Below are 25,081 nucleotides of genomic sequence, written 5' to 3'. Positions count from 1 at the left end.
ATAAAAAAACCCAAAATAATAACAAAAAAAAAAACTACTTAACCAAAAGATTCTACTAACGTATCCTTAAAAAATAAAATTAATTAAATAAATAAATAAAATAAAATATGCTAATTTTACAATGTGACAATTTTTTAGATTTTCAAATTTGATCATCAAATTATCCCTAGTGAAGTCACCACTGAAAGCGCCTTCGTCTGCAGGTGTGGATTCACTTTTTATTTTTTTAGAGTCGTCACCTAGTTTTACAGTCTAGGAATTAAAACATGACTTTAAACAGATAAAAAATACTGATCTACGAAAAGAATGGATTCGAGAATCACGTTATGAGATTAAAAGGTGTTAAGTACCAATCCTACTCTACAAATGCCGGTCTCTACTTTTTCCAAAAAAATTACATTGCAAAAAATGACCTAAAATTTAAAATAAAAAAATATCTTATTTACCTCGGTGATTACGATGGTCGATTCCTTCAAAACTAATAAGGAACGTTCTTCGTGTGAGTCTTCCTACTTTTGTCTCTATTACTAGATTCGCTTTCGATCTCTGAGGTAAGGTACCTCCTCCTAAATTTGAATATCTTTTTAACTTTTCGAGGTGTTTTTAAGAATTTCTAGGTGTTTTTTAGGTAGAAAATGGGATTTGGGTATTAGGTAAGGACTTGAAACTTTAAATTTAGGATTTTGGGAACTCTCAGGAGAGTTTTTGACCTCTCTTTCCTATGATTTTTCTTGACCTGTGAATTTAAGTTTAAAATACTCATTTCTATATAGCTTTGTAGATGTGTGGTTTTCGTCATTACGACGGCCACAACTACTAAAATATTGGAGTCGCCACCATTCATGTTGGAAGTGGATGTGAATGGTCATCCGAGGGACATTTTTCAAAAAATGACATTTTTGGCATTTTTAGTGACTCACGATGTATAAGGGTAATCAAACCTTGAAATTCGGGTAAGCGGCTTGGTTGGAGAAAAGGGAAGGTGTTAGGCACCCTTTTCTCCCTGCCAAGTGGCGGTAACCTCTACGTAACTTGGTCATTTTGATTTTCAAAACTTGAAAAATAATATGTCACGTGTGTGCATTTGTACCCTAAGTAGGGATTTGCTTTTAGCTTGATCATAGGGTCATTTCATTGATGAAAATGACCCTTTTAGACCTTTAGCCTTGAGGCCCACTCATTAAAAATAAAAATGAAAGAGAAGGAGGGGGTATTAGAAGAGGGAGAATGAGAGGATAAAGAGAGAGAGGGGGGTGTGTATGTGTGCTTCAAACCCACCTTGTGTTTTTTATCTTCTTTTCTTCTTTTTCTTCTTCTTCTCTTGAGTCCTTAATGAAATATGAGAATGAACTTATTTTTTTTAAAATATGATATGAGAGTAGTGGAGTAGAGGAAAGAGGAGTATAGATTGTATTTTTTTTTCTAAGACTTGGTAACACTTGGTAATCATTTTTGGGAGAAGGGGAGGGGTATTTATAGGAGTTGGGAGGATGTTTAGGGGTATAATGGGGTGAAGAGTTAGGAGAATGGCTAATGGCATTGGTTTTAGAGGTGAAGGGTATGAAATTTAGAATAAGATTGAGGGTAATTTTGTAATGAGTGAAAATGGGTGAGGTTTTGATCCAAATGATTTGGATCTTACCCAAACCATTTGGGTTGAGTGTTTGGTGAGGTGAGATGATGAGTGTTTAAGAGGGTGGTTGGTTGATTGAGTGGTGTTTGATTTTAAGAGAATGGGGGGTGTAAGAGGGTGGTTGGGAGGTTGAAGGAGATGGTGACATGTGGCATGATGTGTGGATGTTAGAGATTTAGATTTAATTGATAGGAGAAGTTGAGTGTTTGATTTGAGAGGATGGGTGTAGGTTTAGGTTGTAGAGATGGGTTTATAAGAAATGATGATGGTAGACTAGGGAGAGGTATGATGATGGTAGGTTAGGGGGAGGTGTGGGTTGATGTGTTTGATTTGAGAGAATAGGGATTAAGGAGTTATGAGGGTAGGCTAGGGGAGTGTGGGTTGATGGTGTTTGATTTGAGAGAATGAAGATTTATAGGAAGTAATGAGGGTATGTTAGGGGAGGGTGTGGGTTGATGTGATTTTTTAGAGAAAAGGTGATGTGGGTAGTTAATTTTTTGGAGAAAAGTGATGGGTGGTTGGTTTGGTAAGGGAAATGAGAGGGGATGATGACATGTGTCACCTTTTGATGGTAAAAGAATGATTGGTTGATGTGGGTTATGGTTTATGGGTTAAGGTTGTGGGTTAGATATGAATTGGATATGGACTTGGGCTTAGGGGTATTGGGCTTGGGTCTTAGGAAATGTTAGGGGTTTTTTGGATTGGGTTGGGGTCATTTTGGGTTGGATTTTTGAGGGTGGATAGGTTTTAGGTTTTTAGGTGGAGTGAGATTATGTTTAGGTTAGGGTTAAGATTAGAAATTGATTTTTGGAGAATTGAGGGTTCATGGGCCATAGGTAGGCTTAGATTTTTTCGGATTCGGAGATGGAGCGGTGAAATAAAGGAGGGGTAGGCGTCCCAAGTCTCCCATTTTTTAATATATTAATTTTTTTAAGATTTTTGCAATTATTGGTTTGATAAAAAATGCCACGTGTTGGCAAATCGGGCCTTTTAGGCCCGTTGGAGAATTTTACCAATTTTTTGGATACAAACGCGGAGTAGTGAAGGTTGGGACAGCGTGGGGTAGGTCCAATCCCTTTGGTGGGTCCTTTAGACCATTGAGAGGTCTCAAGGGCCTCAGTTCGATCAAAACATCACCTTTTTTAGTGATTTGGGCTTTTAAAGTCCGTTGGCCCATTTATTTGGAAAATCGATATTTTTGGACCTTTTCGAGTATGGGCCCGTTCAAATTGGGGTGTCTACAAGCTTTTTGGTAAATTAGGATTTGATTAGGTCTTTTCAAGATAATGTTAAGTTGTTTAATTAGGATTTTGAATCTTACGTAGAATAAATATTTAAATTTTTTTTGGAGAACCCCCTAATGAAGGGTTCTTTATTAAATTATATTTTTAATTCTTTGGGATTCCCAACGAAGGGTTCTTTATTAAATATCATGTGAACTTCACTTAGGTAAATGGGTCACCACTTAAAATTTGACCTATGGACTTTATTAATTGATTTTATTTGTTTAAAATTTTTAATTTGATTTATTAATATTTCACTTCACGTTAATTAATGTTTTAATTATTAGCTTTCAATTTTTTATTTTTAAGAATTGAAAAATTATCGTTTTGCCCTCGAAAAGGGCTTTTGCGTTGAGATGTTGATTTTTGACATTTTGAAATATTTTGAAATCAATTTTTCATAAGAAATTCAATGAGAGTATTGATTTTTGTTACTTATGAGTTTTCGGTGTGAAATGATTGTAGACTCTATGAAGGGCATTTTCATAATTTTACTGAATTTTGTGAAAATTAGCAAAATAGTTTATTTGATTTTAATTTGTTGTTTTATGTATTCGAAAGGGTTTTCCTAAGCATAATATAAGCTCTAGGGATGTTTTGATGTTAGGGTATTTTAGTATTTTTTTCATTTTTGATGATTTTTCTTGTAAAGATTCTTTTTATTTCAAAAATAATGATTTGTATGTTTTGGGTCATATTTTTCTAACATAGCGTGGTTTCTAAAGTTTTGCTTACTTGAAATACCTTATCCGAATTTTTGAAACATATCTAGTAACAACAAAAAACATTAGAATATTTATCCATTATTGGGAATTGTTGCAATTGGTTTGACAAGTTGATTAATCGGGTGAGCACGAAAATGGAATGTCTACAGAAAGCATCATTGTATTTATACAATATTTTACGATGGGATTTTTTTTTTTTTTTTTTAATTTTCATTGTATTTATACTAATTGTTTGAGCCAATATTTGATACATTAGATGACAGTATCTTGGGGGAATTGTCATCTTATGTTTTTAACATAAGATGACAGTTGACACAAAAAATGTCATCTATGGTCTATGGTGGTGGTTTTTCTGAAAATCATCATTAAAGATTTAGATTTTAGATGACACTTTTAAAAATAACCATCATTTAAGATTTTTCTTAATTTTTTTTATGCTAAAATTGAACTTTTTTTTTTTGCAAGCGTCATCTAAAGTCATTTTTGTAGTAGTAAATGTTAATGGGATTGGTTGTTTTGAATTTTGCATTTACATAATTCTCAACCATTTGATTGAGCTCATTTTTAAACATATGCATGACTTATATCGTTTAAAATATGCTTCAAATTATGTTACTATTTTTTTTTTTTCTTGGATAAATACAAAATAATTTATATCTTTATAAATTCAGATAGTTCACAATCCGACCAACGTCTCACATCATTGCAAGATTTTTTAATGAATGCTTGTAGAGACTTTGTTTTTTTGATAACTTTTTTGTCACATTTATAATTTGCATCAAGTTTGAACTCTTTTTTATTTTAAAGAATGAAATAGTTCATAATTCAAAGATATCTATGAAGTAAAATCAAAATAGCAAAAATATCCATGGAAGGATTGATAAGTGGTCAAAAATGAGATGTAATCAAACTTAAATAGTAACCCTTCCAAAAAAGGCATTACTAAAAGATAGAGATGATAAATCTATAAACATGAGATGTGTTACATTACCATGTGATGACTAATCCACATTTAGATATTGTAACAACCAAATGATTAGAAATAAATTGGGGGATATCTAAAACATCAACTCAACAAGGAGATTACATTGTTCACATATTTGATTAATTCATTTTGATGGTGTGATCACATGAGATTACGAGGTGAACAATTCATGGCACAAATCTCTAGATGTAAGATTCTAGAAAAATCTTGTACACCATTTAAATATAGTCTAGATTGTATACACCCTTGGTGAAGGGTTGAAATCCTCGTCTAAAAACATGTCTCGTATTTAAGAATCAAAGCAAATCATACAAAGGAGATTTTTGAGCAATAATTGATTCGGGTTCTTGAATTCGTAGCATATTTCTAGGATACAATCCAGACTCACTATATCATATACACCCAAGGAGGATGATTCAAATTCGTCTCCACACCTTTGATCATGCTACAATTATCAAATATCATTTCTAACGTATTTAACTCTCTTAACCCATGATATGAGAAAAAGTCTGTCACATATTTCCAAGATAAAAAAAACATATATTTCTAATGAAGAACATTGATTGAGATCATTATCTCAGAAAAATCTTCTATCTCAACCATATATCACATCAAGAGATTAAAGAAAGATGAATTTTTTAAAACGTGATCAACTTTTAACGAAATTCCCATTACAATTAACCATTCATTTTAATTCTCAAAACATGAAAAGGAAGATAAATGTTTTTCAAAGTGATGATCTCACTGATTTAAATTAGCGACATTGCTGATATTTTATTCCAAAATTACAATCTTGTTGGTTATAAAAGTAGTAATCTCGCAGGTTAACAACAATCTCGTTACTTTAAATTAATGAGATCCTCACTTTGAAAAATTTGCGTTCTCATTTTTCATGTTTTGAGAATAAAATGAATAATGAGGTGAAATTATAATTTCGTCATATTTAACTCATGAAATGGTTGATTACTACACATTTCCTCAATGATCAATAGATGATTATTTTCATTTTAGACATTTGTTGGACGCAAAGTATCCAACGAATTTGTACAGTATAATTTTTATAAAAAAGTCGCAATCCCAACAAAACTTTTATTGGGTTGTTACGATGTGACAACAGCTCCAGACTCTTGCTTACATCATATATTACGTTGGCTCTCCTTCCCTACCCATAAAGACTTTCTCATTACCCAAACCCTCTTCTTCCTCTCTCATGTGAGATATATTACTCATTATTAGGACAAAATAAAATCAGAAATCATAAACCCGAAATTTCCCAAAATTCGACTCTTTCTTTCTATTTTATTATTTTGTATTTGATTTCTCTCTCCTTTAATTTTATTCCCATGGACGGCTATTTAATTTAATTTAATTTATTTTAATTAATTTATTAAATAGAAACAGAATCCGATTTCTCTTTCTTCACTCTCTGATTCCAAAATCTCTAAAATAAAAAAACCCTAATTTCTTTCGAAAAAGTTGAAAGAGAAGAGTGAGAACAAGGAGAGAGAGGTGAGGTGATTGTTTCATCTTTCCATGGCTGCCGTTGCGGAGAATGGGATGATTTCTTCAGATGATCAATTTCTCCATCACCGACCTCCGTCTCCTCCTCCTTCAGATGATCCCAAATCTGAAGAATTTCAGCGAGACGTGCGAGAACTTGTTGATTTGCTCTCCAAATTGAATCCGTCCGCGAAGGAATTCTTTCCTTCTTCTTACTCTCCAGATCGTCAATTTTCTTTGAACAATCTTTCCTTTACTGATCCTTTAGTCACTGTTAATGGGTCTCAAACAGATTCCAGTAATGATGGCTCTTCTAATAATCGAAGGGTACTCTTATTCTAATTTTTTTTTTTTTTATAAATTTATTTGGATTCATCAGAATTATTAATTTTTTTTCTATCAATCAGTTGTGTACAATGCATGATATAAATATTTTTATATGTCTGCTTTGATTAATTTTTTTTTTCTTTTAATTATTACTTTCGGAGGTCAAAAAACATCTGGGTTCTAGATGAAAATGCACTCCGTTATGTTTTATTTTCTTGAGTTATCTTAATGTGTTGATGATAACACGGGATTGCAATTTTCCTGGTTTTTGACCAAATTGATCTTAATTATATGAGTCGTGCTGTGGTGACACAGGATTTACTGTGATTCTCACAATTCTGACTTGGACATGCATACATAACCGTAGATGGTTTTTACTTGTATCACTAGGAAACACATCTATGGTTATGTGCACATCCCACATCAGACTTGTGAGAATCGCAGTAAATACCCTGTGTCATTCCAGCATTTTCCTAATTATATTAAGTTTAAATGTTAAGGTGGGGGGCATTTGTGGAATCCAAATTTTGGTGTTGAACAATTTCTACTCCGCTTTCACTCATTATAATAATAAAGATGTGTTCATTATATTAAATATCTATCGATATAAGTTCCACTGCGTTTATTCCTATATTACTTTGAAGTTGAATTGAATTTATCAAATGTTTTGTGTACAAAACGTACATTTTGGTTTTGGTCCGTGAGAAGGGATCAAGCCCCCGACCTTGACGTCATGGGTACAGAAATTGAGTCTGGGTTTCGATTAGTATAAATAATCCTTCCGATTCTATGCATACATTGTTATGATGATTTATTAATCCATTGTTTTTACTCGTTCTTGGTTGTTTTATTTATGAGTTCTTCTTGTTGTGATTTATCTAGAAGAAGAATAACTCTAACCCGGGGAAGAGGAGGTTGAATGGAAGAGCTCTTAGAGCTCATAGAGAAGATAGTGTTCGGCGAACTGTTTATGTTTCTGACATCTCTCAGCATGTAAGTAAAGTAGACGTAATTTTTTTGATGCATTAAACTTTCCATCGATGTCATTATATTTGTTTCTTATTTTTTAAATGTTACATTAATGAAGCACCATTTATCTTTTAAATTAGGTTACTGAAGAGCAACTTGCTGCTTTATTTACTAATTGTGGACAAGTAAGTTTTAATGCTCACTTGAAACTTTGCCTATTCATATATTAACTATTTGGGAAAATTGTTGTTTTGATGCGTTAACCTTTTTTTCTGGTTGTTCAATTGGTGCAATTTTTACTTTTTCTCATTTTCAGTTTGAAGTTTTATTTGATACAAGGAAAGAAAGTTGGTGGGATTGAGCAGTCTAAATGGGGAAGCATTGGTTTATGAGATTGAATAGTAATGTCTATTGTCAGAACAATTTAAATGAGTATATATTGGGCCTTAGACCAATAGCTCAGTTGGTCATGGGTTCAAGTCCAACTTACCCATGAAAAATAAAATAAAATGAGTATGCATCATTCAAATCTTCTATTATTTCTATTCGATAAGGTGAAAATCTCTTAAAAGCAAAAGGGACAAACTACAAATGGAACCCTACGAGGAGAAATTACCTAAGGGGCTTGTATGTGGTCCCAAAGGGTAACATTAGTGTCTCTATTAGCAAGCTTCTCAACCTTAGGATACCCTTCCCTATGAATACGGGAAATTTGGTTAATTGACTAGTTAGAAAGTAGAGAAACTCCATAAAAATTAAAAAGAAAAAAGTGGTATTAGATGACCTATATGGCTTCATGCTGGAGAAATTTTGGAAGAAGAATTTTACTAATGCTTTTTATTGACTTAAAAAAGGCATATGATAGAGTCCTTAGAGAGATGATTGGTGGGTTCCCAACGTTGTCTGCCTCAATGTGAGGTGTGATTGAGGCTGTGGCATATGCCTCACATGATTGTTCTATTTGTTCCCTGTTTTTAACTTTTTTTTTTTTTTTTGAAACTAAATATTAACCATACATAATAGAAATATATGTAAATAAGTTTGTTGAATTGGTTTGATTCATAAATAAAATTTTGAGGTATTTAGTATAATGCAGAGAACGTTGTTGAAAATAGTATTTAATTATAGGGAAAATTGCTAAAAGAGGGTTAAATATTTTAATATTTACAAAAAAAAAAAATCTATTTTTCCAAAAATTACCAAAATCAAATTATGTCGCTGGACAGTTCAGTGTTTTAATATACATTGCTTTACCAAAAATACCCCCTGAATGATTAAAATGCTGGACTGTTCAGTGTTTTAATAGCTTGCTTTAACACTTGAACAATTTAGCTTTCATTTAAAACATTGGACAGTCCAGCGAGTTACTAAAACGCTGGACTGTCCAACGACTTAATTTGTTTTTTGTAATTTTTGAAAAAATTGATTCTTTTTTGTAAATATTAAAATGTTTAACCCATTATCCCTTAAATGTATTTTTACAATAAATATAAAATAGTTATTTATGATAGAAAATTTTAATTTTTTGAATATAAAATATTTCTTTCTTGCTGAAATATAAAATAATAATATTTTATTTTACTATTAGTATATAGATTAAGACTTGGAATTTGATTTTGCAAATTTGAAACCAGATATTTCGTTTGTAGTGGTTACCCTATTTTTTATTTGTTAATACATTATATTATTTATTTAAAAATTCCATGCACGTAATCTTTTTTTCTTAAGGTTTGCACCTAGGTGTTGGTCAGGCTGGTACCTTGCCTCAGAGTTTGAACGATTAGTTGTAACTAGTGTTAGAACAATAAGTGGTGAGATGCTGATGTTTCCTGTTCCAATGGGATTGCACCAGAGATAAGCACTTAAGTTCATATTTTCCATCCTAGTTATGGATAGAATAACTACTCAAATTGAAGGAGAGGTCCCTTGGTGTATGTTATTTGCTGATGATGAGTGGTTGAAAAAACTAGATGGGAGTAATTTCAAAAGCAGAATTACGGAAGGATACATTATAAATTAAGGAATAAAACACTAGGTTAGATAGACAAACAAACAATACCACAAAAACACCTTTTCGTGGGGAGATTGAGGAATATATTGCTTATGGAATCAAAGATGGATGGTTAAAGTGGATGCACACTTTAGGAGTGCTATGTGACAAACTTATATCAATCAAATTAAAAAAGTAAAATTTTATAAGACAATGGCAAAGACATCTAGGCATCTATGCTTGATGGAGTGTAATGTTGGGTAATCAAAAACATTATGTTAATAGATTTGCTTGTAGCTAGGATGTTGAGATCAATGAGTGAAAATTCTAAGAAAGATAAAAATTAGAAACAGATGCATTTGGAAAAATGAATTAGTAGCTCTAATAGGTGATAAACTAAGAAAAAGTCGACTGAGATGGTTTGGGAATATGTTCATTGAAAGCCAGTTACAACCCTAGTTAGAAGAAATACTCAAGTTAGAGGTCCTAAAAGAGAAAGAAGAAGACTGAAAAGAATATGGATGGAGAGTGCAAAAGTAGATCTTTAGGATGAGGCTTTGTTTCTACATATGAACTTGTTAGAATTTATATGTATTGTACAAAGGGCATAATGGTCTTTGACCAAAATTAATATAAATAGGGAGAGAGGAGGCCGATCTATGTTAATGATCAACCTACCCTCTCTCTTACATCTTCTCCTTTATTTCTTCTTCACTCCTCTTCTCCATTAACCTAGATTTCTACATGGTATAAGAGCACTAATCTAAGATAGAGATCTAGGGTTATTTTTTTCTCATTCTTCTTTCTAATTTTTTTCTCTTAGTTTGTTCATTTGATTTTGATCTTGGTGTGAGTAAAACCTTGTGTTCTAGTGTTTGTTGGCAATTGTTTCAACTCTGGATGTATATCTAAGGTTTGCTAGTGTTGGTTTGAAGTTTCAACACGACTGGAGCTAGTTCAAAGTTTGGAGACTGAAATCCTAATTTTTGGGTTCTTTAATTTTCTTCACAACCGTGCGCATTTGGGCATCCCTACCCAAACCGCACCACTCATAGGGTTATTCCCTATCACACTCCACCTTTATAAATTTTTCACGTTTTTCGGGTTTCCGCTTCGGCAAATTGTGGTTTGTGAGTTGAGTTTTTATTATTTATGGCCTTTATACTTCCGGTGATGATAAACAATCATGGGATTGTGTTGATTCCTACGTGACAACAGTTAAACTGAGTGACACCAATTATCTTCACTGATCATCCTCCGTGATGATTGTGTTAACTGCGAAGAAGAAACATAAACATATCACCTCTGATCCTCCAATAAGGATGAGAAATCTTATGAAGGCTGGGTGAGTGACAATGCTTTGGTTATGAGTTGGCTTTTGTCTAGTATGGAACTGGTGATCAATGCAAACATGGTACTATTGTCTTCAGTTAAGGCTATCTGGGCTTCTGTAAAGAAGATGCATTCTAATGAACGGAGTGTCTCCATAATTTGTGAGATCTAAGAATTAATCTTCACCCTAAAGTAGAATGTGAAGCATGTTAGTGAGTATTACAACACTCTTTGGGGACTTTGGGAAGAGTTGGCTAAGTATCAACCTCTCACCGCCAGTTTAGAAGCAAAAAAAAAAAAAAAAACGTGAATAATTTTATACTAATTTTTTTTTTTTCTGAATTGGATTCTGAATTTGAACCTATTAAGGGTTAAATATTGGTTAGCGAGACGTTACTTACAACTGCCAATGCCTTTTCTCGAGTCGTACGGGTTGTTCCTACCTCGTCTGTGGCTTCGAGTTCTCCATCTCCAGCTGGTAAAGAATCCTCCACTCTCACACGAGTAGCCCCCATGGTGGTGGTAGAGGACGTGGTAATCTTAATGGTCTTGGTGAGGCCCGCAAAGGTCGTAATGGTGGTAGAGGCACTAACAGTAATATGAAGTGCACATATTGTGGCTTCGATGGTCATATTGAGGATTTCTGTTGGGACAAGTGAGGTAAGTTGCTTTAGCCAATCAAGCTACTAAAGAGTCTTAGTAGATTAGAAAGTCTAATATTCCGTTTGTGCCGGTTTAACTTGGAGTATCTACTGGTTCACAATCTCAGGGAGGTCTCGTTGCTTAGATGGCTTAGATTCTTCAAAGTTTCTCTGCCTCATCTGGTATAAGTAAACAACCACGCTTGCCAACACATGTAATCTTGCTTTTGTGGTTGCCCAGTCACCACCTACCTAAGTGATTGACTCAGGACCTAGTGCCATATATCTAGTATACGTTCTCTCTTTTTCCAGTTTTGTTATTCTAAGTCTAATATTTTCCTAGCTGATAGCTCTACTAGACCTATTTATGGAATGCAAACCATCCATCCCACTCCATCTATATCATTATCATCTAGCTTTCGTGTACCTAATTTTCCTTTTAATTTATTATCTGTGAGTTAGCTAACTAAATCCCTTAATTGTTCTAGGACATTCCTTCCATTTTCTTATCTTATCTAGGACCTCAAGACGAAGAAGACGATTGACTTGGGGCATGATGCTAATGGTTTATTTTACCTAGATATGGGAAAGGCCAAATTGACATTGAGCTCATCTGTTTCCCCATTGTAGTGGCATTATTGTTTAGGTCATCCATCATTGGTTAAGTTGTGTCAATTCTTTCCTAATTTTAAGCAGTTATCAAGTCTTGAATGTGAGGCTTGCCAACTGGGCAAGCATCACCGTAGTTCTTTTCCTTTTAGAGTTGAGAGTCATCAGTTGAATAAATTTGATGTTGTCCATTTGGGGACATCTTCAAGAATAAAAGTATTTCTGGTTTCTTTTACTTTCTTATTAAGATGTCCATATAACATATGAACATATCATAATTATTTTTATTAAAAGACAGATATGAATTTCATCATGTTTTTACTACATTCTACAATGTAATTTAAGTTTAGTTTGGTACACCAATAATTTTTTTTCGTTATGATAGAGCCCTTGAATGTATACAGACTTCAGTTCAAATTTTTTGTTTAGCACATGGCATTATTCATCAGACCTAGAGTGGTTATTCATCCCAACAAAATGGAGTGGCTGAGCGTAAGCATTTCCATTTATTGGACGTTGCTCGCATACTTATGTTTAACATGAGTGTGCCCAAAACTTATTGGTCTGATGTTGTCCTTATTGTTTGTTTTTTAATTAACCATACGTCATCTACTATTCTTGGGGGTCAGACACCATTTTATGTGTTATATCCTTCATGTCAAACCTTTCATCTTCTACCATGTGTGTTTGATCGTGTCTTTTGTTCACAATTTGGAACTAGTTCAAGCTAAGTTGGCTCCTCGGACTATCAAGTGTGTAAGAGGTATCAGTGCTATAGTCCAAAACATCGTCGATTCTATGTGAGTGTGGATGTCACATTCTTTGAGCCCACATGTTTGTTTTCTAAAAGGGGGAGATCTTTTGAGTCATATTTGATTTCTTCGAGTTATGAGAAGTTTCTTTAGTTTACCCCTATTCCAGTTATTCTTTCATCTACAAATGATGCTTCGACTCCGTTGCAGGTTTATTGGTGAAATAGTACGAGAAGAGAAAAGCAACACCAAGAATGTGATTGGTCTCTTTAGCAGTTAGATATCAAAAATGCATTTTTTCATTGAGATCTGCGAGAATAATTTTATATGGACCAGCCCCTAGAATATGTAGTTTCTGGGAAGTTAGACTTGGTATGCAGATTAAAGATGTCCATTTATGGACTGAAGCAATCTCCTAGAGCTTAGTTTGACAAGTTCAACTTTGTGGTGTTGGCTTATGGTTTTTGGGGATCATCTTCTGATCACTTAGTTTTCATTTAGAAGACGGTACATGGGACTATAGTGCTTATTGTAGGTTGATGACATAATCATTTCTGGTAGTAGCTCTACAGGGATAGCTTAGTTGAAAACTCATTTTTCTAAGCATTTTCATACTAAGGATGTGGTGGTCCTTCGGTATTTCTTGGGTATTGAGATTGCTAGATCTAAATCTGAGATTAATCTCTTAGAGAAAATATGTATTGGATTTGTTATTTGAGACTGGTATGCTTGGTTCTCTACCTATGGATATTCCTATGGATAGCTCAATCAAGCTTGATGGTGAATAGGGAGAGCTATTTGATGACCTTGGCAGTTATAGATGTTTAGTGGGTAAGCTCATTTATCTTACAGTGACTAGACTAGATATTACCTTTGCAGTAGGTGTTGAGAGCCAATTTATGAATGCTCCACGCTAGCTACACTGGGACGCTGTGATTAATACTTTGAGATATCTCAAGAGTGCATTAGGCTCTGGGCTATTGTACAGACCATCTAAAGAATTGACAATTACTGATTTTTCAGATGCAAATTGGGCTGGTAGTTGCACTGACAGGAGATCTACCTTAGGATACTGTACCTTTGTAAGAGGTAATTTGGTTACTTGGAGAAGCAAGAAGAAGACTGTACTAGCTCGTTCTAGTTTGGAAGTTGAGTATAAAGCTATGGCTCATATTGCAGTTGAGATGATATATGTTAGGTCATTACTTCAGGAGATGGGGTTTTCTGTGCCTACACCTATGCATATGTTCTGTGACAACCAAACTACTTACTTAATGTCCAGTAATCCAGTGTTTCATGTGAGGACTAAGCATATTGAGGTGGATTGTCATTTCATTAGAGACTTTGTTATGAGTAATAAGATTTCTACTTCGTACTTGAGGTTTGATAGTCAGATTGGTGATATCCTCACCAAAGCTTTGTCTAAGGGTTTATTTTATTTATTTCATATTTATATTTTAAGAATTTTTGCCCCTTTTGGTATTTGTATTGTGTTGGCGCTTTTCAAATAAAACTCCTTTTACTGTATGCTATTTACGAATGATGTAGTATTGGTAGTTGGAACTAGAGGGGATAATTTTGTAGTAGAACAATGGAGGGATACATTAAAAGCGAAGAGTTTTATTGGTAAAGAGTAGATAGTAGTAGTCTTATTCTGTTATTTTTATGTTATTTCTGTGTAAGGACATTTATGTCCATTCACCTTTTTTATTATTATATATATTTGCCAGTCTCTTAATTAGAGACTTGACAATTCTACAATTCTTCTTGGTATCAGAGCCTTTAGGATTTAACGCCTAACTCTCTTGGTTCTCCTTCGATTTCCTTCCTCCATCTTCTTTTCTCTTCTTCTCTTCTCTATTCTATAGGAAAAATTTACTAATCTAAAGCAGCCTCAGTAAGGAATCACCCCTTCGGGGGTTTTTTTTTTTTTTTTTTTCTGTATCGTTAGGGTTTGATCACAAGCTGTGATAATTATCTGCGTTGTGTTCTATGCCCTAGTAAGCCCTATTTTCTTTATCGTTAGCCTTTGGCTGGACTGTTAGGTCCCTATTTCTGCCTGCGACATCAACAGAACCCACTGTGGTGGAGTTTAGAGGCCTACGACAGCAATTGTATTGCTGTTTTTGATCTACGACAACAACATAATCAACTGAGGGCTGTTTAGAAGCCTTCGACAGCAGTTTAGAAGCCTACGACATCGATTGGACTGCTGTTTGTGCTGTTTAGAAACCTGCGACAGACCTTGGAACAAAAACCGTAGGCCTATCTGTGATCTGCGACGACAACATCAACTATCTGGGTGCTGTTTAGTAACTTTCGACAGCAGAGAGACTTATTTGGGAGGCCTACGATAGCATTTAGGGTGCCTTAGAGACCCACGACAGTGAATAAAGGGTTGTCTGTGATCTCTAACTAAAACAACAACTATTTGGTTGCTGTTTAGCAACTTACGATAGCAGGGAAATATTTTTGGGAGGCCCACGACAGCACCTAGGGTGTCTTAGTGACCTTCGACAGTGAGGAAACCTCTTTAGGAGGCCTACACCACTAGTGATAGCAACTATAGTGCTGTGTGGGTTCAACGACAGCAGTAGTGACAACAACTATAGTGCTATGTGGGATCAACGACAGCAACGTCTTCCTGTTTTTTGATTCTTGACAGTTTTTTGTTTTTTGGACGAGATTTCCCTTCAATCCACAAGTATCGTCGTTTCATGTTTAGTGTAAGCCATGACACCTACCCACGAGATAAAAGACTCCCACACTGCTCTTGGGGGAAATTCTTCAGCACAACGGATTACTACTGCTTTGTTAGATAGTCGTAACTTTCAGTCCTGGTCTCGGTCTGTGCGACTTTATTTAGGGAGTAGAGGTAAATCCGGTTGGTTATTGGGCACCATCCCTAAGTCAGTCCCTAATGATCCCAAATTTGAACAATGGGAAATCGATAACTGTATAATTCTCGGATGGTTATTTAACTCTATGGAGCAGCGCATCTATACCATGTTCATGTACCATGAGACTGTCTCTTCTTTGTGGTCAGCCCTCACTCAGACATATGCGTATGCTCTAAATGACTCGAGGATTTATGAGTTGTATCGAGATATTGCTCAAGCTACCTAAGGCTCTTAGAGTGTAGCAGATTACTTTGATTTTCTTCAATCCCGTTGGGAGGAGCTCTCGCACCATGAGTCTATGACTGAGTTGTCTACAGAAGCTGCTTGGTATGTGGTTAAGCGGATTGGTAGACATCAGACATACCAGTTTCTCATGGGTCTACGTCCTGAGTTTGAAGTACTTCGGACACAGATACTTAACACCACTATTTTACCATCTTTATTTGAGACATTTGCGACCATTGATAGTGATGAGCGTCGTCGCCGTGTAGTTTCTTCTCAAACTCAGGTCCCGGGAGTTATCTCTGCCCCCGCCACAGATCAAATGGCTATAACAGCTAACTCAGGGTTCTCTGACTTTCGTACTCAAGGACATGGCAGTCGAGCCCATGGAGGCCGTGGACGTGGTAAAGGAAGTGTCCTTACTTGTAGCCATTGTGGGAAGGTAGGACATGAGAAGACCCGTTGCTTTCAGCGTTATCCCTACCTTTTGAGATCCTCTGTTGGACAGTCTTCTGTGGTCCAACCTTCTCCTCGTGCTGCTACTGTTGAATCTGCATCAGTTTCTCAAGCGACTCCTGGTACCATTGATTTGCATCTTCTCCAAACTCAGATTGCAGCCATTGTACGGGATCAGATCCAGGCTCACACTCCCTCGTCTTCGACTGTTGCGTCAGTTATTACACCTCAAGGTACATCCTCTGCACTTCATGCTACTCAGTCTAGCTCTGCTCTTCTAACATGGGTAATTGATTCTGGCGCCTCTGATCACATGACTGGTGAGTCTAGTCATTTTACATCCTCTATTTTTCCTACTGCTCATAGGGAGGTTCGTTTTACTGATGGGTCTCTTACACCTATCTATAGCAAGGGTACTATCTCATTATCCCCCAATTTTTCCCTTGACTCTGTACTTTATGTCCTTCAGTTATCTCTTAATCTTTTATCTGTGAGTAGCATTACTAAATCTTTAAATTGTTCTGTAACCTTTTTTCCTACTCACTGTATTTTTCAGGACCTGGCTTCGAGGAGGATTTTTGGCAAGGGGTATGAGAAGGATGGGTTGTACATGTTTGAACTTCAATTGATTGCGGCTTCAGCTTCTGTGCTTCCATCTTCTGAGAGTCACACTTTTTCATCTCAGTCTTTAGATCTATGGCATGTTCGTTTAGGATATACCAATTTTCAACATTTATGTTCTTTATTTCCTGCTTTAAAAACTTCTTGTAGTGGGCACAAATTTTAGTGCTCTGTGTGTGAACTCTCTAAACACACTCGTACCACGTATATTCCTCATATGCATCAGTTTAATGCAATGTTTGATTTAATTCATTTTGATGTTTAGGGGCCTTCCCCTGTTACTACATTTAATGGTCATAGATACTATGTTACATTTATAGATGATTATTCTCGTTGCACTTGGATTTATTTAACGTATTCTCGTTCTGAGGTGCTTCCCATTTTTGTTCATTTTCTTAAAATGATTCAAACTTAGTACAACATCACTGTTAAATCTCCCAGGTTAGATAATGGGGGGGAATATATTTCGGATGGGATTCGTTCCCATCTTCATGAGAATGGTATGCTTTATCAGTTGACATGCCCATACACTCCTGAGCAGAATTGGGTGGCGGAACATAAGAATCGCCATCTCATGAATACAGTCCGGTGTCTTCTTCGAGGCATGCATGTTCCTAAGGCATATTGGAATATGGCAGTTCTAACTGTGGCTTTTCTTATTAACTGTATTTCAAGTCGCACCTTAGGGGGACAAGTACCTCTTTATGTCCTTCAACTCGACCGCACTCTCTTTCCCATTACTCCTAGAGTCTTTGGGTGCACATGCTTTGTTCAAGATAGGACTTCCACTCGTACTAAATTAGATGATAAAGCCATTCGGTACGTTTTCTTGGGTTATTCAACTATGTCTAAGGGGTATTGGTGTTATGATCCGGTTTCTCACCGTGTCATACATTCTTTTGATGTTACATTCTTTGAAAATATTCCATATTTTCATACTACTACTTTGCAGGAACCTTTTTCTTCACGGGACCCATCACCTATAGTACTACCCTCTCCAATCTTTCCTTCACCCCCGTCGGAGCTTCAGGTCTACACTCGTCGCCCTCGTCCATCTCCACTCTTGCCAACCTCCTCCTTTGACTCAGGTATATCATTTTCCTTTTGTTTTTGACTCTCATTTGCCTATTGCTCTTCGCAAAGGTAAGCGAGGGTGTGTTACTGATCATCCCATTGCCCAGTTTGTTTCCTATTAGGGTCTTTCTCCTTCTTATCAGGCCTACCTTGCTTTCATTGATTTTATTCGAGTTCCTCGGTCTGTATCAGAGGCTTTGTAAGATCCTCAGTGGACTAGAGCTATGACTGTTGAGATGGATGCTTTGCAGAAAAATAATACCTGGGAACTTGTTAGCTTTCCATCTGGGGAGCGGACCGTTGGTTGTAAATGGGTATTTACGGTGAAATACCTCGCAGATGGCACTGTTGACTGGTATAAGGTACGACTTGTTGCAAAGGGATTTACGCAGATTCCAGGGAAGGACTTTGGTACCACCTTTGCTCCTGTCGCCAAACTTTCCACTGTTCGTCTTCTTATCTCTTTAGCTGCTTGTTACTCATGGTCTCTTCATCAACTCGATGTGAAGATCGTTTTTTTAAATGGGGATTTGACTGAAGTTATATATATGGACCCTCCTTCTGGATTTTGTCTTCAGGGGGAGTATTGTGGGAAGGTATGCCGTCTTCTCAAATCTCTGTATAGTCTGAAACAGTCCTCGCGAGTTTGGTTTCAGCGTTTTTCAGAAGTTATTCTGTCTATGGAGTTTACTAGATGCCACTCAGATCATATTTGCTTTATTCATAGATGATTGGATGGTCGATGTGCCATTGTTCTAGTGTATGTAGATGATATTATCCTGACAGGAGATGATGCACAGTGGATTGATAGGGTGAAGATGATATTGGGTCGTGCCTTTGAGGTTAAGGACTTGGGTTCTCTCAAGTACTTTTTGGGGATAGAAGTAGCTCGCTCTCGACGTGGTATTTCGTTATCTCAGCGCAAATACACATTATACCTTCTTCAGAACACTGGTATACTTGATTGTCGTCCTGCCTCTTCTCCTATGGATTAGAATCATCTACTTCATATCGAATCTGGTGATTTATTATCTGATCCTACTTCTTATCAGAGACTTGTAGGTCGTCTGATTTATTTGACTAATACTAGACCGGATTTGACCTTTGCGGTTAGTGTAGTTAGTCAGTTTATGCATACTTCGCGTACATCTCATCTTGAGGCAGTTCATCGTATTCTTCGCTACTTGAAGTCACGTCCTGGTCTTGGGCTTTTCTACTCCTCCACTGCTCAACCACATTTGTCATATTTCACTGATGCTGACTATACGGGCTCTCTTACTGATAGGAGATCTACTTCTGGTTTTTATACATTCCATGGAGGTACCCTTATCTCATGGAAAAGTAAGAAACAGAGTGTGGTCTCTCATTCTTCTGTTGAAGCTGAGTACCGTGCTATGGCTCTTGGGACATGTGAGCTTCTCTGGCTTCGATCTTTACTAACAGAAATGAGATTTCCTCCTTCTAGTTCTTCCTTGTTATTCTGGGACAACAAGTCTGCTATTATGCTTGTCTCTGGCTCAGTTTTTCATGAACGAACTAAGCATATAGAGGTTGTTCACTTTCTCAGGGAGAAAGTTCGATCTGGTGCCCTTCAGACAGTCTTTGTATCTTCTTTAGATCAGCTCGCCGACATGTTTACAAAGTCTGTTGGTCCTTCTATCTCTAACTCTTATCTTATCAAGTTGGGGTTAGTTGATATATTTGCTCCAGCTTGATGGGGAGTATTGGAAAAGAGTAGATAGTAGTAGTCTTATTCTGTTATTTTTATGTTATTTCTGTGTAAGGACATTTATGTACATTCACCTTTTTTATTATTATATATATCTGCCAAGCTCTTAATTAGAGACTTGACAATTCTACAATTCTTCTGGTTTAACCTAAATAGGACCAAAAAATTGTTGATTTTTTAATTATTGGAGTTATAAAAAAAAAAAAAAAAAAAAAAAAAATAAAAATCAACAATTGTTTTTTATTTGGAGGATAAAATGTTGTTTTGTATGAAAAAATTGCCATTTTCACGTTTTAACCGAAAAAATGCATTTATATTAATTTATTCTTCAAAAAATGCGTTTTTCTACTCGTTTTAATTGTTGGATGTTCAAAACGCATTTTAAACCCCCAAAAAAGGGTGTTTTTTTGTCACTATGGTCATGACACTTTCAGGGAATAAACAGTAGTTTAGGCTGATGTCGATCACATACCACAAAGAGGCCTCTTTTGTTATTTAGTTAACATAAATATGGAGAAATTGGTGAGGATGTGACCCAAAGAATTAACATTGTGTGGATAAAGTGGAGGAATATTATGTGATTGACATGTACCAATTAGACTAAAGGGAAAATTTTGCTAGATAATGAGAATACCAACCATATGCTTTATGGAGCTGATTGTTTGGTTTTCAAGAAACATGTTTATAGAATTAAAGTAGAAAAAGATAAGGTTGCTGAGATCGATGACTGAATAGTTCCGTCATCGTTATTTTTGAAACCTTATCCCAAAGATTTAGGAACAACTCCAAATACCAAATTCATGGTCCCATTTGGTGGGCTTTATTCCCATTTCATGAAGCTATAATCTGTTACAATTATGAGGAATAACATATTTGCATACAAAAATTTCATGTTTTGTCTTTAATGCTGAGAAGATAAAGAGATTGATTGCTAACTTTCTAACCATTCATTCTAATAATAAAAAAAAAAGAAAAAAGAAAAAAACTAATTCATTAGTGGCTGTGAACTATGGAAGTAGTTTTAAATTGTTACTTCATAGAAACAGGAGTTTGACTTTTGAGGCTTTTTTCTATCATGATAGAAGTAGGAATCTGTTGAAAAGGACTGAGAAATGCAAACTGGGCAAGCTGCAGCCATTGAGTTTAGATTATTGAATCAGGAGGCAAGCCCATGGTGAATTGATGGTTTTCTATTCTTTTTCATCTTCTATATGCATGCTGGCAGCAACACCAAGTGTTTTCAAAGATTGATGTATCTTTATCTCTTTATTTGTAAAAGTAAAATTTATCTTTGATTTCTTTTTATAGAACCCTTTTTCTGTATTCCCATGCTTCTATGATAAACTAGAGTTTGCCCTTGCCTATGGCACGGGCATCCTCTCTGGAGTTAAAGGGGTAAAAGCGAAAAGATAGTAAAGTTGAAGGGTATTATTGAAAAAGAGGGTAAAAGAGGATAGATTGTAAAATTGGAGGGATATTATTGAGAGAGAGAGAGAGAGAAGACAATAAAGTTGAAGGGGGTGAAGAGGAAAGGCAATAAAGTGGGGTAGTGTGGACCCCACTCCACTGTAGCTGGAGTGGGACCCACCATTGTGTTTTTATAATAAAGATATAATGTTAAATTTTATTTGTAGTTATCTGTTTCTCCCATTAACAATCTTGCTATAATATTTTAATACTAATATAGCCTTTGGTGGAGTCAATACCAATTCCTTATATGGAAATCCTTTGTTCAAGTAGACATGTGAATCAAAGGGTTGAAATCCAACACAAATTAAAAATCTTCTGCATACAAGTTTTGTCTTATTGCTTTTACATCTCAAGTTCAGTTTTGTAACATTATTATTTTAAAACCCTGGGACTATTGTGTTCATGCTCTCTTTACATTGGTATGCTTCATTGTTGTCTAGAATAAAGCATTTTAACAATGAACTAGAAATGAATAATATGAGAACAATTACATTTGATCACATATTTCGTTAATCTGGTGAATGGTAAAGCTAATGTTTCGAAAACTTTTGGAATTTTTATTTTGAAGGTACTTGACTGTCGTGTTTGCGGTGACCCCCATTCAGTTCTTCGATTTGCATTTATTGAGTTTGCTGATGAGCGTAAGTTTGGGAAAAAACTTTGAAGCGGGCAGCCTGCTTCAAAATTTTGAAGGTACCATCTCCATTCGATTACACGTGGCACTTAAAAGGAGGTGTTTCCAATTTTGATGGAAATGTAGGGGTGTGAAATAAATTCAAAATACCACGTGTCTTGTAATGAAGAGGGTTTCTTCAAAATTTGAAGTGGGCTGCCTGCTTCAAAGTCGGACTTTTAAGTTTGTTCGTGTTGTGTATTTTATCTTTCTGATATACCTGTTGTTATGTGGTTAAACATTTTTTACGTGATTTTTAATACCTCACATAGGAAATGTGTTAACAGAAGGTGCAAGGGCAGCTCTGAACCTTGGTGGAACCATGCTAGGTTATTATCCTGTCAGAGTTTTACCTTCGAAAACTGCCATCTTGCCTGTGAATCCAACATTCCTTCCCAGGGTGCGGAGGCATAACTTTCGACCTGCTTTTTTAGCACTACTGATCTTTCTATGATGGTTCCCAACATTTCTATCCTATTTTACTTTGACCATCATTTCATATTTAGCTTTATATTGTTTTTCTTTAAATAGGTATCTGACGATTTTAATTCAATGCAGTCCGAAGATGAACGGGAAATGTGCACCAGGACAGTTTATTGTACAAATATTGATAAAGAGGTATGTCTTAATGATTTTCTGTTGCGTGTTTACAGCTTTAGTTTTCTTGCTTTACGTTTGAATACATCATATTAAGTGGTTGAAATTACTGAAGAGATGGTCAAACTATTTGGATTTCTATTAGTATGACCCTCTATCGATGCTCATGTTAACATATTTCAATATATTTTGGAATATTCCTCTGAAATGTTATAAGATTTAAAAAGAAATACAAATTTTCTTTTTAAATATCTAGACTAAATTATATTTCAAACATGTCTTACCCTTCATTATGCGAACCTACTTCATTTACCCTAAACAGTAGAAAAGAGCCACTCCTGAGTTTTGGGAAACCAAAAGCAGGCAGTTTGCAAAGTTAGGAGAAAATTGAAGCTAGAAATTATGGCTTTTTGTGAAGTTGAGCTTTGTTTGAGCATACAAGATTCTGTCAAAATTGGCGGTTTTGCATGATCCATCTCTTTGTATAAGAATCTTAAAGTTGACCACCTAACATCCCGCAAAAGAATCATTGTTGATTTTTGCTCCATGTGCACGTGCAAGGATAATGGAGGAAATGTCAATCATCTCCTCATTCATTGCAATGTTCCCAATGTTCTTGGGTCTTATTTTCTTGACCAAAGAGGTTATGTGTTGAAATTTTCTTTCTTGTGGGTTTGATTTGAATCCAAAGTGATACTTGGGCTTTCTCCGTTAGAGGTAGGATTCTTTGGAGAATGCTTCCATTAGCCATATGTTAGTGTCTTTGGAAGGAAATAATATTCAATGTTAAGGAGGTTGGCTACCAGGACATTCTCATTAAACATTAAGTTTTCTACGTTTATGTAGTCCAAGTTCTTCAAGGGATGGAAAAGATTGTTTTTTAGGATATTGTTTATCATCTTGTGATTGGGAATGGAAATGATGCATTTGCTAGTCACTGTAGCATCCCCAAATCCTAACATGAATCCCCATGATTTGTGCTAGAATCTAAGGCACTAAATTACAAATCCCCATAAATGATAATAGCATAAATAGTTACAATATAGCAACGGAATAAAATTGAACCATAAGCGTGATAACATACCCACAAAGTATCTGAGTGCAAAAGCATACTCAAATATTAAACTCGAAATATAATAGGGTAGAAAGAAATGGCATAAACATCGCCAATAGACGAGAATCTTCTCACTAACATCAATCCTAACCTCTTACTCAAAAATAAAAACCTAAAGATCCTAAATCTGAACTATAACTGGATTAGTAGAAAAAGTTCCAACGCTTGCCTGGGAGTGGACTCTGACTGTCCGTGTGTCCTACAAGCTAGAACTCCTCAAGAGGCTCCTCAAGGTACTCCTCAATTGGAGGGTTGATCTGCAATTGAAATGGTAGGGTGAGTAACTAGGTTACCCAACAGGTAAACAACTATCTCAAACTAATAGCACCCTATGGATGAAACAATAAATCATTTTAAGGCACTTGAAACATATGTAGGGTTTTTAGTGTAAACATAAATAAAATTATATGAAATGATGTTGCAAAACACAAGAAAATCCACATTTTTGTAAGTCAATTTTACACTACATGGCATTTGTAACAAAACTAACTACAAAACAATGATAGTATAATTGATAAGAGTGTTGAGAATAATGACTGAATACTTCCCAGTTAGGATCTTATTTGTTGCAGACTTCATCAGTGTGGAACCCCACCGTTAGTTCCTGATTTTGTGGCCGGTCGTTGCATTTACCACACTTGGGTGATTCGGTTCAAGTGGTCCGTTGACTGTGACCATGAGGTACAAGTTCTTTCACGAAGTGTCAATACGTTCGACTACTCTAGACTATTAATGATCATTGACTAGGCATCTTCATCTAAACTTATTAGACGAATATATGATCTCGAAAATATCTCCATTCGCTTATAAATTACCTTTACGTTATATAGTTCATTGGTAACGATAGAACGGAATCTCCTGGATTTCAATTGTGATGCTACTCTCCTATGCATCCCATACTACATAGGAGTTTTTCATCCCAATCGTACATCCTAGGATAGTATGTCACTTCGGAAATGACATGATAGACTATCTCTTTAGGTATTCACAGAATCTTTAATAGATCCCAAGATCGTTACTGTATATACTTTTCTTTTTTAAAACAAAATAGAAATTAATATCACAAGTGTGTGAAATGGATATCCAGTAACATAAATAACAATCATATTCTCATTACTCATATAGAAAAGTAAATAAAAATGCAACATTGCCTCGCGATAACATAAAATAAATGTTAACCGTGGATATCTACTCACCAACATGCATCCAAAAAGAGTCTACACTCTCAGTTAGAAATTCATCCTACTCACAACAAGTTTCTTTGAAACTTTAATACTCAAATCATTTTCTGTTTGAATTCGACCAATATTATACACCTTTTGAAATTGCAATCACTTTGAATAGTTAAAATTCATTTTACTTGGAGAAAAATTGCTCAAAATGATCAAAAGTGGGTTTCTAAGGCAATTCGCATAGGGTCGGGCGACCGATGCAAGTTCGGGTGACCAAACCCGAGAAATGCAAAATGCTGAATTTTTG

At 35.5% G+C, this 25,081-nt stretch overlaps 1 protein-coding gene across 3 annotated transcripts in view; it reads left to right on the top strand.

The window, feature by feature from the left end:
• The first annotated feature begins 5,825 nt into the window (after positions 1–5,825).
• LOC147410796 (polyadenylate-binding protein-interacting protein 9-like) overlaps positions 5,826–25,081 on the top strand; it is a 37,967-nt gene continuing 18,711 nt past the window's right edge. The window contains exons 1-6 of one of the 3 annotated variants that reach the window (XM_086440196.1): positions 5,826–6,453; positions 7,339–7,446; positions 7,563–7,607; positions 21,787–21,859; positions 22,179–22,291; positions 22,450–22,509. In XM_086440196.1, coding sequence (XP_086296322.1) covers positions 6,160–6,453; positions 7,339–7,446; positions 7,563–7,607; positions 21,787–21,859; positions 22,179–22,291; positions 22,450–22,509 — 693 coding nt within the window. In that variant the 5' untranslated portion in view covers positions 5,826–6,159. Of the gene's footprint in view, positions 6,454–7,335; positions 7,447–7,562; positions 7,608–21,786; positions 21,860–22,178; positions 22,292–22,449; positions 22,510–25,081 lie in introns of all 3 variants that reach the window. The other 2 variants (XM_086440187.1, XM_086440202.1) reach the window with 2 other exon arrangements.

Source organism: Akebia trifoliata, chromosome 1 (genome assembly GCF_017979445.1).
Source record: "Akebia trifoliata isolate Shusen 1 chromosome 1, ASM1797944v1, whole genome shotgun sequence".
NCBI classification, from domain to species: Eukaryota; Viridiplantae; Streptophyta; class Magnoliopsida; order Ranunculales; family Lardizabalaceae; genus Akebia; species Akebia trifoliata.
The sequence above is the reverse complement of the archived record's forward strand: the minus strand, read 5'-3'. Positions and strand labels throughout refer to the sequence as shown.